The sequence below is a fragment of the Sus scrofa genome, chromosome 14, assembly GCF_000003025.6.
Source record: "Sus scrofa isolate TJ Tabasco breed Duroc chromosome 14, Sscrofa11.1, whole genome shotgun sequence".
Taxonomy (NCBI): domain Eukaryota; kingdom Metazoa; phylum Chordata; class Mammalia; order Artiodactyla; family Suidae; genus Sus; species Sus scrofa.
Window position 1 is genome coordinate 85,645,237 of NC_010456.5, and position 15,651 is coordinate 85,660,887.

A 15,651-nucleotide genomic window follows, 5' to 3' on the forward strand; every position below is an offset into this window, starting at 1 on the left:
TTCAGTTGTACTCTTATAGGACAATTGTAAATTTGTAAACTTAAGATAATATCTTATAGGTTTTCTTGTACTTAAGATCATTTCTTTGGCATAGGAATTGGAGAACTGAATCAGAGAGTGCAAGTATTTTTATGATTCTTATATATTCAGGCATATGTTTGTCTAGAAAGGTCAATTAGTATATCTGATAATGTACCATTTTTCTGCAGTCTTGTTAATCACATTGAGTATTTCTCCCCCTAATTTTATTACCTATGAAACAATACCTTTTTAATACTTTAATTTGTATTTCTTCTATAAGTCAAATAGAACATTTTGCCAGTTGTATGCATATTTGTGAGAACCGACTATTTATCTATTGGGGCCTAAAAACGTTCTTATATGTTTGAACAGGCTCTTAACATACTTGAGATATAAGTTATTTGTCATATTAGCATAGGTTTTCACCAGCTTTTAACTGTAATGTTAATTGTGTAGGTGATTTAAATTTTTATATAACCAAGTATATTTATCATTTGTTAATAGCTTCATTTACTACTTAGCTTAAAAATGTATCCTTAATGATTTGTAATCCATCTATTTTTGGGGTCTTGATTTATGGTTTTTTTTGAAGTATCTAAACTCTTTAAATTCAACTGGAAGGTTTTTTTTTTAATATATACAATAAATGCTCTTTTCCAATTATGGTATACATAACAGTATTTTAAAAAATCTTTCCAATGGATAAATAACAAGGTCCTACTCTTAGCACAGGGAACTATATACAGTCTGCTGGGACAGACCATGATGGAAAAATCAACTATAATTTTTAAAAAATTAAAATAAAATAAAATCCTTCCTTCCCCATTGTTTCTTCCCCATTACGATGCTTACTTAATATGTCAAAACCTTCATAAAATGTCTGTTTCTGATCTCTTCTTCTTCTGAGACTGAATAATTTTTTTTTGTTCTCGGTGTGTCTGGGGAAGATGATATATTTTGCTCATTAACGCATAATTACTTGCTTACTCATTTTTCTTTATGGAAAAATATATCATTAACATATTCTACAGTTGGCCCTTGAACAACACAGGTGTGAACTTCATGGGTCCACTTAAATGCGGTTTTTTTTTCAGTAAATACCCCTACACCGATCTGTGGTTGGTTGAATCCAAGCGTGTGAAACTTGTGGATATGGAAGAACTGTGGATATTGAAGACCAACTGAAAGTTATACCCAGATTTTTTACTTTCCAGAGGGTTGGCGCCCTTAACCCCTGTACTGTTTCAAGAGTGAACTGTAATTTACTTGCTTCTACTTCATCAGTGTGTATTTGCATATAATTGAATAATGAACAAAATGGGCCTAACTCTAGGGTAGTAATACTTGGAAATGTAACTGGATTCCTACTTACCTTGATGATAGGTTTCCACTAATACTGCTTAGAATTTCTTATAGACTAAGCTTTGTTTTAGGCAGTTATCATGAAAGTAGTTGATGGAAAAAGAATTGGCCTTGTTACCTTCTGGCACATTTTACCTTTCTGCTGATTTCCGAACCAGCCATGACTCTGTGCTTTTAATTATGCAGTTTCCTCTGCTGGTTGAGCCTTTCGTTTCTTTTGACAGACACTTTTATATATTCCTTGGAATCTAGCTGAAGTTACTGTTTTGTGTGTAATTTATTTTACTACATGGTTTAGTTCCTAGTTTTCTTATCTGTAAAATAGGAATAATAGTAATTACCTCAGAATTGCAATCACCTGCTAGGATACCTAACAGTACTTAGTTCTTGGCACCTGATTAGTACTCAGTGAGTGTGAGCTACCATTATTGTTCATTGTTTACATGTCAGACTACATTAGGCTATGAATTCTTGGATGACCAAAGTGGTTTTTGTTTTTTTTTTTTTTAATGGTTAACAGCTGGCATATTTAAGAAGAATTTCCCCCTTAAATAAACAGTTACTTACTCAATCTTTATCATTGATTTATTGCTTATCATTAGAGTTTTTAAGTACAATTAAATGCTTCATGTTAAGTTTTTTAAATGTTTCAGAATGAAGATTTGTTAAATGAAATAAATCAACTTAAAGAGGAAATAAAGAAAAAAGATGAAAAAATCCAACTATTAGAACATCAGCTTGTAAGTATTGTAGTGTGTAAAATGAAGGTTTTCAAACTGGGTAATATGTATATTTTTAATAAAACTAGCCAGAATTGAAATTGGACTTTATATTTGGCTTTTAAAATCACATAGTATTGTGTTATTTTTAGGTTATATGCACTCTAATAAAAGTATGTGGTTTAACTTTCAGTCTAAATAACACATTTTCAAGCTGAAAAACTCAACCTACCTTCAGTTGCCTCTGTTTGGGAATTATAAACTCAGCAGTTAACATTCATGTTATTGATGAATGAAATTGGATATTCAGTCTTAGGAATCTGAATGGCTGTCTGTTGGAGTGAAGTTTATTCTAAAAAAAGTTTCTTCCTTTGATGTTGGGTAGTCTCTCAAAGCTATGTTTGAATATCTATAATTGTGTAATTGTTACAATATCAAGTGTTAGTTCCATATGAAAACTGTATGTGCTGTCTCTTGAATTTAATTATAATTTAGTTTGTAATAACAAAAGGCCAGGATAACAAGAACAGAATGGCATAACAATCATAACAGACCAAAGAAAATCTTTGTGGAAAATCAAAAGCTCATTTTTGGCATAGCAAAGCAATTCAGGAATATGAAATAGTAATCTCACTCAGAATATAAAAGATACACTATATTGAACTCTGAGCCACTGGGGTCAGATCAGAAATCCAGTTTAAGAATAAAGAGTAAGGATAGATGGATCGGATGTTATGATTAAGGGTGTCAGAAAAGAAAACTTACGAATGTGAAAAAAGAATAACCGAATATTGCAAATTGAGGACTTATCAAATATAAAATTTTGAAAAGAGTGAGACCAGTATTTGTATTTAAAAGCTAGAGACAAAACCCAACCAACCTAGTCAATTTTTAGGGAGAAAAAAAAGGCACCTTTAGGAAATTAAGCTTCAAATTTTGCAAAAATGTATTATAGAGCGTAACAAATTGTTGTATCTAGAGCACTTTAGAAAAAAGGATTATAACCTTCATATTTTGTAGCTAAACACGTTTTTATTTATATACAAAGGCATATTCATAGATCTTTGATGTGCCAAAAAATATGCCACCCAGAAGGAATGATTTGGGTAGATGTTTTTCTGTCTCTTGAAATGTCACTAAAAACTGGGTTTTTCCAAATTAGGAAAATTCAAATATTTGCCAGTTGTTGTTCTTCATATGTTAGGGTACAGAAAGGAAATTATTTCTAGAATTGCAGCAGTCAGGCTATAATAAAATGTGCTTGCATTAAGATAAATGCTTTGTATTATCTTTCTCCTTCTTTACATATATCCCATATATGTTAAAAATTAAGTTCTATTATGTTTAATTCCAAGAGATCTAAGTTGATCTGCTTATATATTGAATTTTGTTTCAATAACTATCTCATGTTTTGGAATGGGAAATATGTCTGTACTAAAGAGATTTTTGTTTTGATTAGATTTTATTTTGATTATGGAAATTGTGATGATCTAATTGCAATTAAGAAAGAATTTGAATATTTTAAAAGAAAAATGGTACTTTAGCCTGATGCAGTAATCAAGAATTTTTTATATAGATTTTCCTACAAGAAAGTATATTTACCTCCAGCGGGGTTGTTTAATAAATAATAAGGTTATATTCCAACTTCACACTAAGGAGAAATTCTCATTATCAGTCTTTTCTTTTTTAAAATTTGGTATTTATTTGAGAGACCATAGGTGTGTTACTTTGTGTTGTATAAATGACTAAATGAGTGAATTCATGTGATGAGAGTTTATTTATGAACTGAGATGATCAGATGGTTCTTTGTCAAAGGGCAGAGATCCTTCAAAATACTCCAGTCCAGTAAAATCAACACATTATTAAAGGTACTTTTAAAAGCATTTTACATGTGAAGAGGCAACCTTACTTGTAGACTGGTGGTGTTTAATATCTAACAGAGCCCTATCAAAAATGAATTTAAAGGGAGTTCCCTTCATGGCTCAGCGGTTAATGATTATGACTAGGATCCATGAGGATGTGTGTTTGATCCCTGGCTGTGCTCAGTGGGTTAGGGATCTGGCATTGCCCTGAACTGTTGTGTAGGTTGCAGATGCAGCTCAGATCCCACATTGCTGTGGCAGTGGCATAGGCTGGCAGCTGCAACTTGGATTCAACCCCTAGCCTGGGAACCATATGCCATACACTGCAGGTGTGGCCCTAAAAAAAAAAAAAAATTAAGAACCCCTGCATCAGTGACTGTAGTAACATAATAGTTGAGGGAAATATTTAAAGTTTTGGAGTTAAATTCTTTGTACTGTATATTGCTATATATATTCTACATCTATATACATTTGTTTCTATACATAAAATCATAGGTAGTATGTTTTGTGGGCAATATAAGAGATTGCTAAGGGTAATTTGAACTACTGAAAATTTTAGCCTTACTGTGTGATTCTAAAACCCAATCTGTGAAAAAGGTGGGAGACTACTGAATAGACCTTTATGTTTACCCTTTTCTTGTTAATCCGCTAAGAGAGACCCTGATTACTTTGTATGTATATGTGTATATGTAGAATTATACCAATGTAAAAATTTGTGTTTTTGTTCAGGCAACTCGGTGTAACTGCAACCAAAAATCTAAAGAAGAAAAATGTACATATGCTGATAAATATACCCAAACACCCTGGAGAAGAATTCCTGTAAGTAATTCATGCTGTTGTTATTTTTTTCTTGTCATTTACTATTTTGATGTTTTGTTCTACTCTTTTTTCTCTAATAATTTTGTACCTGCCATGGCTGTCAATTTTTTTTAGGTAAGTTGATTTTCCTTGTCTCTTCAGTATTTATGTGCTTTTTCTAAAGCTTCTCTTCTGTGTCTTTTATGAATGAATGTGCATTTAATAGCTTTTCTGTTCTGCATACTGTAGGTCATTTTATTTGAGTGTCTAGTTTCCCTCTCATTGCATGTATTATGAGAGTAGTATTTCCCCATGCCTGAAAAGAAACACATCCAAAGTGCAGTCTTCTCTCTTTAGCAGCATGTGACTCTGAAAATATATGATGTAGCATGTTCTTTTTGTTGACACTTTTCAAATACTTTCTATTATGATGATTACTCAAATAAATGTCAAGGCTGTTAGAAAGTATAAATGGATTAAGATACAGACAGTAAAGGTTATGTTTTAGACATAGTTAGGGTAGGGAATGGTTTCTTCTAAACAGTAGAAAATAACCATGCAGCCTGTCTTCTTTGTTGTTTTTCAGAAAATATTTTATTTTAAAACGTATTTAGTGCTGAAAATATACTTTCTGAACTCAGTTTAGGATGTACCTGAGCCAGAGAATTATCATGGCCATTAGTCATCATTATCCTATTGTATGGTGCAAGTAATAGGTATTTCTTGGCAAGAGAAGACCTGATAAGCCAGCCTTGACTCTTCTTTTGCCTTATATTATGCAGGAGTCCTAGTAACACAAGTGGAAAGGGAATTACAATAATTAATTAATCAACAATCTGATTTTTAAAACTTAGCTCTGTGCCTTTAAGGTTTATAAAATAGTTCTTTTTATGTAATAAGTAGTTATTTTTGTGTGCTCTATATAAAGTACAGTGCTAATAATTTCTTCCATGTAAGTTTGGTGAGCCTTTTTCATTTCAGCTGTTTGGCTCTTGAAGTGGAAGTGGGGGATTGGGGAAGAAAATACACAGACGAATAATGATTCCTCCATTAACAAGTGCTTATTGAAGGAACTAGTGATGTAATATAGTTAAAGCATAAAAAGTTTTGTAAGGGTCAAAGGATTGGGAATGTCTAGGTAGCAATTGAGCCTGGTGAGAAAAGTGAAGGTAGTAGTTGAATCATAGAAAGCAAAAATGTGAGTAGATAAGGATGAGTTCCAGAACTGAGAAAGAGAGGCTACTTTATTTTGGCTCCCTTTTTTTTTTTTTTTTTTTTTTTTTTTTTTTGTCTTTTTGTATTTTTAGGGCCGCACCTGCGGCATATGGAGGTTCCCAGGCTAGGGGTTGAATTGGAGCTGTAGCCACCAGACTATGCCAGAGCCACAGCAACACCAGATCTGAGCCACGTCTGGAACCTACACCACAGCTCATGGCAATGCCAAATCCTTAACCCACTGAGTGAGGCTAGGGATTGAACCCACATCCTCATGGATGCTAGTAGGATTTGTTAACCCCTGAGCCACGACGGGAATTTCTGGCACTCTTCCATAGAATTTTCATTGCTGTCCAGTGCAGTAGCCACTAGCTACATGTGACTAGTGAGTACTTGAAAATGTGGTTCAGAACCATGACTACAGAAGGTAATTTTAAATAATATTTAATTGTAATTAATTTAAATGTAAATAACCACATATGGCCAGTGGATACCATATTGGTCAAAGCATCTCTAGAGTTAATGATGAAGTAGATTGATATGGATATAGGAAAGCTACCTGGAGAAATAAGTGAAGGGAAAGTCAGGGAAGGTAATTTTTGGAAGAAAGCAAAGGAGAATAAAAAAGATGGAGTTCATATTTAGGTAATGGAAAAAAAAGAGGGACAGGGCTAAGGATGAGTTGTAGGAAAAGATGGTGCCTTCAAAGGAGACTAGATAACTGTGCTTCTGATCAAATATTCTCATCTGAGGGACAGAATACCCAGACAAAATGGTGAAATGGATACGTGAAAAGAAGGATAACATTGTGGAAGGTGCCTAATCATTCACTCAAGAATACTTGAAGAGACTAGGAGTATGCAGGAAAATAGTGATTATGTGAGAAATAAGGATACACTTTAAACGTATAAACTTATAAAACTTTATTTTGAATATGGTATGACAGTATTGATCCTTGTACATGCATGTTCTTATAAATAGCATTATTTCTGACTGAATTATAAGCTTTTTATGCATTTCCAATATTGTTTTAAAAGCATATAACATCAGTATTTGATTTGAATAGTTATTTTATACATTAAGTAAATTCTAAATTTTCATGATATATATTTTTACAGAACATTTGCTTGAACATCTTAAAAAATTCTAGACTCACACCTTCAAAACTCATTATTTATGCCCTTGAATCTCAAAGAAGGGATTGCAAGTTGGACCCAAAAGAGTCACATGATGACCCAGCCTGGGTTACTCTGAAAATTGAGTATAGAAGTGGTGTCAGTGAGAAAAGCTGCTTATCAGTTAAAACTCAAATTGTACACAATTTGATCTGATACTAGTTTTCTCAAATTTTAAGAACTATTATATATAGCAAAGCAGTGGAGAAAGATAATTTTGTATCAATTTTGAATATTCTGTTGGAATTAGTTTCTAGTATTGAATCAAAGTTTTATTCACTAAAAGATATAGTAGATATGAATAAAATTTATATAAATTCCAGAATCAGAATTTGGTCAGCATTATTTGTAATCTTTTGTACTTAGAATTATGTTCTCATGTCTCAGATTTATTGGATCATGCATATATTTCAAAATATCATGGTTGTGTTCCTATTGTAACTATTTATAAAACAAAATATTGAATAAGAAAAATTTATCACAGACATATCACAAAAAAAGTATCAACTGTTTATGATTCCCAAAGGAGAAACAATTTACCTAGTCTTAGCAGTCCTGATATATGTACTAGCAAAAAATTCTGCTCCTTTTTTTTTCCCCCTTGCCTGGGGGATTAGATGAAATGTTAAATGAAAAGAACAATGTAACTCAAAGATTTGTCTCAAGAACTCTGTCCTAAGTCCTTTTTCTTTTAGACTACATGCCTTTCTGATTTGGGAGTAGGCAGCATTATTGGCTAATTTTTATGTTAAGATTAGTGTCCTGATTTTAAACTTAGATGTGCCATTTTCTCCCAGTTGGAGAGACATTACATTCCTATTTATTTATGTTTCTGAAGGAATTAAGGGATTTATTTCTTTACCAAGGTCTTTTATTTGTTTACATTTGCTATTACTTATATTTAAAGTATGCCACTGGAAGTATTTTAAGTGAAACACACACATACACACGCACACACACACACATTTTGGTGTATAAATGTGATATTTATCATGTGGTCATACAATAATGTTTAGTCAATGTTAGACATTGAACATTGAATATGGCCCATGTTTCAGTGAGCTAAATGCTGATAGGAACCATCTTTGGACTGAGGCATTACATTCTAGCATGCATGTAATGACAACACAAGAATTCTATTATGTGTGTCTTTTACACTGGATTTTATAAACAATAGTACCTGAAACCAATAACTGAAAAATAGAATTGCTTTTCAAGGCTAGGTACAACTTAAATATAGATATTAGAGCAGTTGAGTGACTTCTCTGATTATATTTAAGGGTATCTAAATAACTGTCCTTTAATACAGAGTACCAGAACTGAAGTGGGCATTTTTGTTTATTTAGTTATTTTTTCTCTGTCTCTCTCTCTCTTTTTTTTTTTTTCAAGGGCTACACCTGTGGCATATGGAAGTTCCTAGGCTAGGGGTTGAATCTGAGCTGCAGCTGCCGGCTTGTGTCATAGCCGCAGCAACATGGGCTTTGAACTGCAGCTGTGACCTACACCACAGCTCATGGCAACGCCAGTCCTTAACCCACTGAGTGAGGCCAGGGATCAAACCCAAATCCTCATGGATGCTAATCAGGTTCATTACCACTGAGCCACAACAGGAACTCCCTAAAGTGGGCATTTTTGGAGCTTTGTTTAAAATATCCACTGAAAGAAGCAAAGTTTGTTTGCATAGCAGTTAGAAAACAAAAGACAGCACCAAAATTTTCCACTACTGGGATCCATTTCATTTGTGTAATGTAGTTTAATTTACATTAAATTACTTGATTCCTGACTTGTATGTTGAGGGTGTTGGCAAGACATAGATTTTACTTTAAAAATTAAACGTTTGGAGTTCTCTTGTGGTGCAGTGGGTTAATAAGGATCCAGCGTTGTTACTGCAGTGCCTTGGGCTACTACTGTGGCACAGGTTCGGTACCTGACCCAGGAACTTCCACAAGCTCACATGCTACAAGCATAGCCAAAAAAAAAAAGAAGGAAAGAATTTAATATTAGACACCAGGCAGTGAGCATAGATGATTCGGTTAGCGTTCCAAGAAGTAGCATAATCAAATCAGTCTCTCAGAATAAATTAATCAGCTTCCGTAAGAGGTAATGAAAGTTGCTCCTCTTTTAGTCTCTTTAGCTAGCAGAGTGGTAATTTATTAGGCCTTTATTCTGGAACATTCTAACTTTTCTTTTTCTTAGGTAATTAGAAAAATGTATTTACAGATAATTTTAAAAATACTATTTTTTAAATGTCAGATGTAACTAAATTTTTTTTCCTAGAGAATGTCTCTTTAGTACTGTGCTCACAGGGTTCCTTCAACAAGTTACATTGATATTCCTGATATAGCAGAAAATAATATCTCTCTTACTTAGTCCTAAAGTTTCTAAACAATATAGCTATCCTGATCATTCAGAGCGATGAAGTGTCAATAACCTTGAGCCAAACCCCAGGTGTATACTCAGTGAAACAAGTTGGGTGGATGACTTCTTTTGGCCAAGGAGAACACAAGGACATCATGAGAAATGATCTCAAGCCTGGGTCAGAAAGAAACTTATAGGATTTGAGCTTTTCTTGGGTCATTTGAGGGAGGGTCTCAGGAAGCAGGGGTTTGCTCAGATTAGGTGCTATCAGAACATAGAGAAGTCTAGGGTACTTTGTGGTTGGAACAGTGTGATCTAGCTTTTATCTGTACTTAGACAAAATTATGAAGTGACCTTGTTTTGTTTCATGTTACCATGGTCTCAGAGTAATCTTGGTGTTCTGTAAGATTATGTATGAGATCACTGGGCACTAGAGGCCCAGAAGGTATACCTGGGCATGGATTGAATACACATTTTCCAACCAGAGGAAATTTCTTCTGTTATTAAAACTAACATTTGGATTGTTACCTCTCTATTTTTTAAAATAACTTAATATGCTTTGCCATGTTTTTGTGTAGTTATTGCTGGTGGTAGTAGTAATGAGTACATAAGAATACTATGAGAAAGGAGAGAAGTTTGAAGATTTATACTTGGATCCCATTATGGAGGGACTTAATGTTAGACTGAGAACTTTGAACTTAATTCTGCAGCCAGAAAGTTTTAGCAGGGGCCAGACTTAATTATATTTTGCTATAGGAAAGTAATGTGAGAGGAAAAACTGAGACTGTCCTGAGACAGGGGCTGTGTCTCATTCCTTCCTGTGTGCCAAGTGGCCTAGCACAGGGCCCAGCAAAATTAAATCAATCCCAGTGAGAACAGACTGAAGGTATGGAAAACTATTTAGAAGTTGTAATAGCCTAAGCAAGAGGAGATAAAGACAAGCCTATGATTTTTTTTTTTTTTTTTTTTTTGGTCTTTTTGCTATTTCTTTGGGCCGCTCCCACGGCATATGGAGGTTCCCAGGCTAGGGGTCGAATCGGAGCTGTAGCCACTGGCCTACTCCAGAGCCATAGCAACATGGGATCCGAGCCGTGTCTGCAACCTACACCACAGCTCACGGCAGTGCCGGATCGTTAACCCACTGAGCAAGGGCAGGGACTGAACCCGCAACCTCATGGTTCCTAGTCGGATTCGTTAACCACTGCGCCACGACGGGAACTCCAAGCCTGTGATTTTTAAGCTTTCATGGAGATGGAGAAAAGATGGAGGCAGAATCTGTTGTCTTGATAAGTGATTAGATGAAAAAAATGTGAAGAATGGAAGATGAATATGTTATCAAATGTGGATGACTGCAAGGATGGCATGCCAGTTAAGAAAATCAGAGAACCAAAAGGAAATATTTTATTTGGGAAGAAAACTGCTAAAGATTTTAGATATACATTTTAATCACTTGAGTTTGAGATTCTGGTAGGACAGTAAGGTAGAGGAGTTTGAATATGTAGGATTGGAACTTGGAAGGTACAGGAGAAGATTGATAAAGATGTATATTCAGAGTGGAGTAGGGGAGGGAGGCCTTGAATGTTTTGGAAGACAGAAATCTTTAGTTTCATCCACTAAGAAAGCTCAGTGCTACAGTGCCATGTGCCGCAGACACTTTTGGGAGCAAGGAAGACCATTCCAGGAGGCTTTCTAAGCTCTCCCAGAAGAGGGAGACACAAGCAAACTAATATTCATGAATCAGGGAAAGTTTCATCTCTTCAGTGCTAAGATAAAAATTCCCTATCCTTTAACCCCGGGTGGTAACTCTCGTCTCTTCTCATCTCTGCTTTAAGAAAAAGTAGCTGCTGAAGGAAGAGCTGCAAGTGTTCTGGAGGACTTGGCTTACAGTTCTTTTATCTCAGAGTTAGAGTGCACAGAAAAATGTTTTCATTTGGTCTCCATAAGAACTATCTTGAGAGAAATGAAAGTTCCTCTAAACCCTGAGTCCAGATACTCCTGTATTTTTATTTTTAATGTTTTGTTATTCCTTCATTTTCTTCTTGTTTGTATATGTATGTGTGTGTTTTGTCCCACAGATTTGAAGGGTAGCTACATACTAGGCATATGATCAAATTATATGTCAGGTATTCTAAGTTTTCCTACAAGTATATTTTTTCCCCCTTGGATGTGATATATTTATATATACCTACTGCTTTTTATTTTTATACACAGCCACTACGGATGGTCCAGCAGAAAGCATTTCGTATATACCATTTCATCATAAAAGTCAACACAAGATTTAAAGTAGACTCACATGAGCAAAGGCCCTTTCCTGGGCAGAGCTTAGGGATCTTTATGGCATCAACTAAGAAAGAATTAATGCACTCTCTGTCCTCTAGAGCAGTGTTCCAATATAAATATAATGTGAACTACATATATAATATAAATGCTTCAGTATACAAATTAAAATAAAAATGCAAAATTACTTTTAATAAAATGTTTTATTTAACCCAATAGTACCATTTGAACATGTAATAAATATAAAGAAAATATTGGGATATATTACATTTGAATTTTTGTTTTTTGTTTTATACTAAGTCTTTGACATCTTGTGTGTATTTTACACTTACAGCACATTTCAATTCAGACTATCCACTAGCTTCATTTAGCTGCCAGCAACCATATTGGACAGTGCATCTGTATGGAGGTCACTGGGTTTGGCTTTAAACCTGGACTAGGTAGTAGGATTTGACAACCCCTCCCCTCTCAGTAGTAAATTTCTCAGCTTTTAAAGTATAGGTCCATTCATTCATTCATTCAGTGAACTTTGACCAGTTTTTTTTTTTTTTCCTATATTTCAATCTCAGTGCTAAGGGCTTTAGATACTAAATCAAAGACTTTGCCTGACTCTGTTTATGACACTCATGGACAGACAGCAAAGTATAAAATCAGATGATAGGTCAGTGAGGCCTTGTTTTTGGGCCAGAAGATGGTGGACATGTCTTCCAGATGTGGGGACTAGACATTCTGGCTCTCAAATCTATCTTCAAACTGCCTTGACTTCCAGCAGTCTTCAATTCTGGAGTGCAGTGTATTCCAGCATTCATCGCTGGAACAGATCAGTCCATCTGAGAACTTTTTCTTTCATTGGTAATGCTGTCAAAATCAGGTTTCCCACCCTTTCCTTGCATCGTAAAAATTATGCGTCATCTAAGTTTCTAAGTTAGGGTTTCCCTTTTGTAGAAACACTTCCAGTAGACATGGAACCATGAGGAGCCAACACATGCTGTTTCTTAGTGCTGCTGCTTGGTGTTGCTCACATGTCTGCTGTCTCTGAAATTGCCTAGTCTCAAGGTTTAGTCAGTCATATTTTATAGCTGGTTTAGCTTATGTAAAAATCCCTATCTGAAAGTTTCTTTACCTAGTGTGGTGAGTAGAAGCTGGCCCTGATGAAACCCATAGTGAGGGAAGTTCATGCTGCTTCTTGGCTAAGGACTTACTTTGTGTAAAAGTTTTGGTCAAAACATCTCTGAAACAGCAAAATGGAGTTGTATCATGTAATATCTATGGAAAGCCCCTGGGGTCATCACCCTGTTAAATATTTTCTATTTTCACAAGTATACATGGCTAAATTGGTGGAGACATTATAATAATTTTAAAAGGTAGGATCTTTATTTACTAGGATGCTCTAAGGATCATTAATTTTATTTAGTTTCTTGTGTTTTGTCCCTTTATCACCATACAAAATGGATCTTTTTTGGTTTTTGTTTTATAGTGAGTAGTGATTGCTCTTAAATTTAAAGAAGTGTCTGATTATACTGAACTTGAATCAAGAAATATTGATACAAGGGTGGATAAAAGTGTTTTATTTTGACCAATGTTCCTGAGAATCTCTGAACACCAGTAAAATAGTAATCTTCTAACACATCATTTCTATATCAGATTAATTGTCTCATGAGGAGACTAGGAACAGAGAGACACGAAACCCAATCTGATTCTATTTGTGTTACATTGAACAATTCTCTCTTAAAGACCCAGTTTTACTTGGAACATGAAGAAATTGATGTAAATGACATTTCAGTTGTATTCCTTTTTTTTTTTTTTTTTTTTTTTTTTGCTTTTTAGGGCCACACCTGTGGCATATGGACATTCCCAGGCTAGGGGTTGAATCGGAGCTGCAGCTGCTGGCCTACACCACAGCTTATAGCAATGCTAGATCCTCAACCCACTGAGTGAGGCCAAGGATTGAACCCACATCCTCATGGATACTAGTTGGTTTTGTAATCTGCTGAGCCACAATGGAACTCTAGTTGTATTCCAGTTCTGATAATCAGATTAAAATAAGTAAAGTTAAGAAACCACAAGTTATTAAAATTAAAAAGCTTGCATGTAGAGAGTTGCCATTGTGTTCAGCAGGTTAAGGACCCAACATAGCCCATGAGTATCTTGATTCAATCCCTGGCCTTGCTAAGTGGGTTGAGGCTCTGGCCGTTGCTGCAGGCTACACACAGGTTGCAGATGTGGCTTGGATCTGGCTCTGGTGTTGCTGTGCTTGTCGCCTAGGTCTCATCTGCAGCTTCGATTCAACCCCTAGCCTGGGAATTAGCATATGCTGCAGATACGGCCTTAAAAAAAGCTTGCATGTGAAACCTATAGCCTATATGTCACATAGTACTCACTCTCACATCCTAAGTCTTTTGAATGCTCTGTTGGTTCTGCTATCTTCAGCTGATGTTCTTTATTTTACCTGCTAATCCTTTGAAAACCTATCATTTTAAAAAGCAGTGCAAATTTTTGTATGGTAATTTTTTATTTCCTGATTTATTGTTGATGAAGTTTCTGTATGTTTAACACCTAAAGTCTATCTTACCTTTTAAATGCTTTCATTTTTTGTAAAAAAACAACAACAAAAAGCCCAAAAAACCCCCTGGAACCTGCTACTTTAAAAAAAGATACATAATGATAAATGTAATTGTATGCTAGAAAAAATGTTATTTTATGCACTAACTACAAATATTAGAGGAAAATAATTTTTTCTTAATATATGAAAAATAACTTGATATGGATTATGATGTATTTTTAGTGATTTGGACTGCCTATATTTTAAAAAATGAAATCTATCTTTTCATTAACACTATTGTTATTTTTTTAAAAGTGTGACTGTGGTTTCTCTATTTTTCGGTTCCCTTTTTTATTATACCTCCCTGCCCCCATCTCTCTCTGCACAGGGTGGGTATTCTGCTCCCTCCTTCTCTCCTTGGCAGGGCTCCTTCCAAGGGATCCCACGGACTGTTCCGCCGCACCGCAGACAGAGTGAGTCTGTGTCTCTCACTCCTATCCTGCTCTGGCTTCCTGTTCATGGTATTCCCTTCTGCATGACTGTCCCTCCCCAGCACCTTCTCTTCCGTCCAGAGTGACCTGCAGGCACATGCTAAACCAGCACTCCCTGGGCTCTCCACTCTTGATTAACACTTTCTTTGACTGCATGTAAAATAGACTTCTACTTAGAGCCTCAGGAAAGCTGTCTGGGATTAATTCCATTCTAATGCTGTTTAAACCTATTGCCAGTGACCCTAGACCTACCGACATGCATCTGTCTTTAATGTATTTTCTATTTTCATGACCTTGAGGTATATGAATAAAAATTTTTTTTTTTAAATCTAGTCATATTAAAAATGTATACACTATCCACAGTGGTGTAATGAACAGATGCATATTGTTTAGGGAGCAGGCTTACTAGACCATTGCACATTTCTTTAAATATTTCCTAATCAAAAGGCTTTGATTGTGTTTCACTGTAATCTAATAGAAAAATCTTTTAAATAATTTTTAAGGGTTTTTTTTTTTTAACAACTAATATGTCCTTGTAATTTATCAGCTGCTTTACAGTAAGAAGAAATGGCTTCTGAATATGCATGGTTTACTAACATTTCTAATGATTTAGTAATTGTTTGACTTAAAAAATGTTTTTGTTTACGTTAAATCTGCTTTCCAAAACAGTGTTTATTATTTTGTGTTTTGTACTTAAGTATACCTGGTAAGTTGGTTATATTTTATCTTTTCTGAAAAGTCACCCCCCAAAAGCTAATATTAATGAAAAAGATGTAAATACTGTCAGTCACTTTTATGCCTTCTCCATGTATTTGCCCTGATTTGTGATTC

The 15,651-nt window shown here is 34.9% G+C and overlaps 1 protein-coding gene across 13 annotated transcripts in view; it reads left to right on the top strand.

The window, feature by feature from the left end:
- CCSER2 (coiled-coil serine rich protein 2) overlaps nt 1-15,651 on the top strand; it is a 133,809-nt gene that overhangs the window by 101,113 nt on the left and 17,045 nt on the right. For 5 of the 13 annotated variants that reach the window (XM_021073341.1, XM_021073342.1, XM_021073338.1 and 2 more), the window contains 3 exons: nt 2,037-2,123; nt 4,694-4,783; nt 14,718-14,802. In XM_021073341.1, the coding sequence (XP_020929000.1) occupies nt 2,037-2,123; nt 4,694-4,783; nt 14,718-14,802 (262 nt within the window). Of the gene's footprint in view, nt 1-2,036; nt 2,124-4,693; nt 4,784-14,717; nt 14,851-15,651 lie in introns of all 13 variants that reach the window. The other 8 variants (XM_021073334.1, XM_021073331.1, XM_021073332.1 and 5 more) reach the window with 2 other exon arrangements.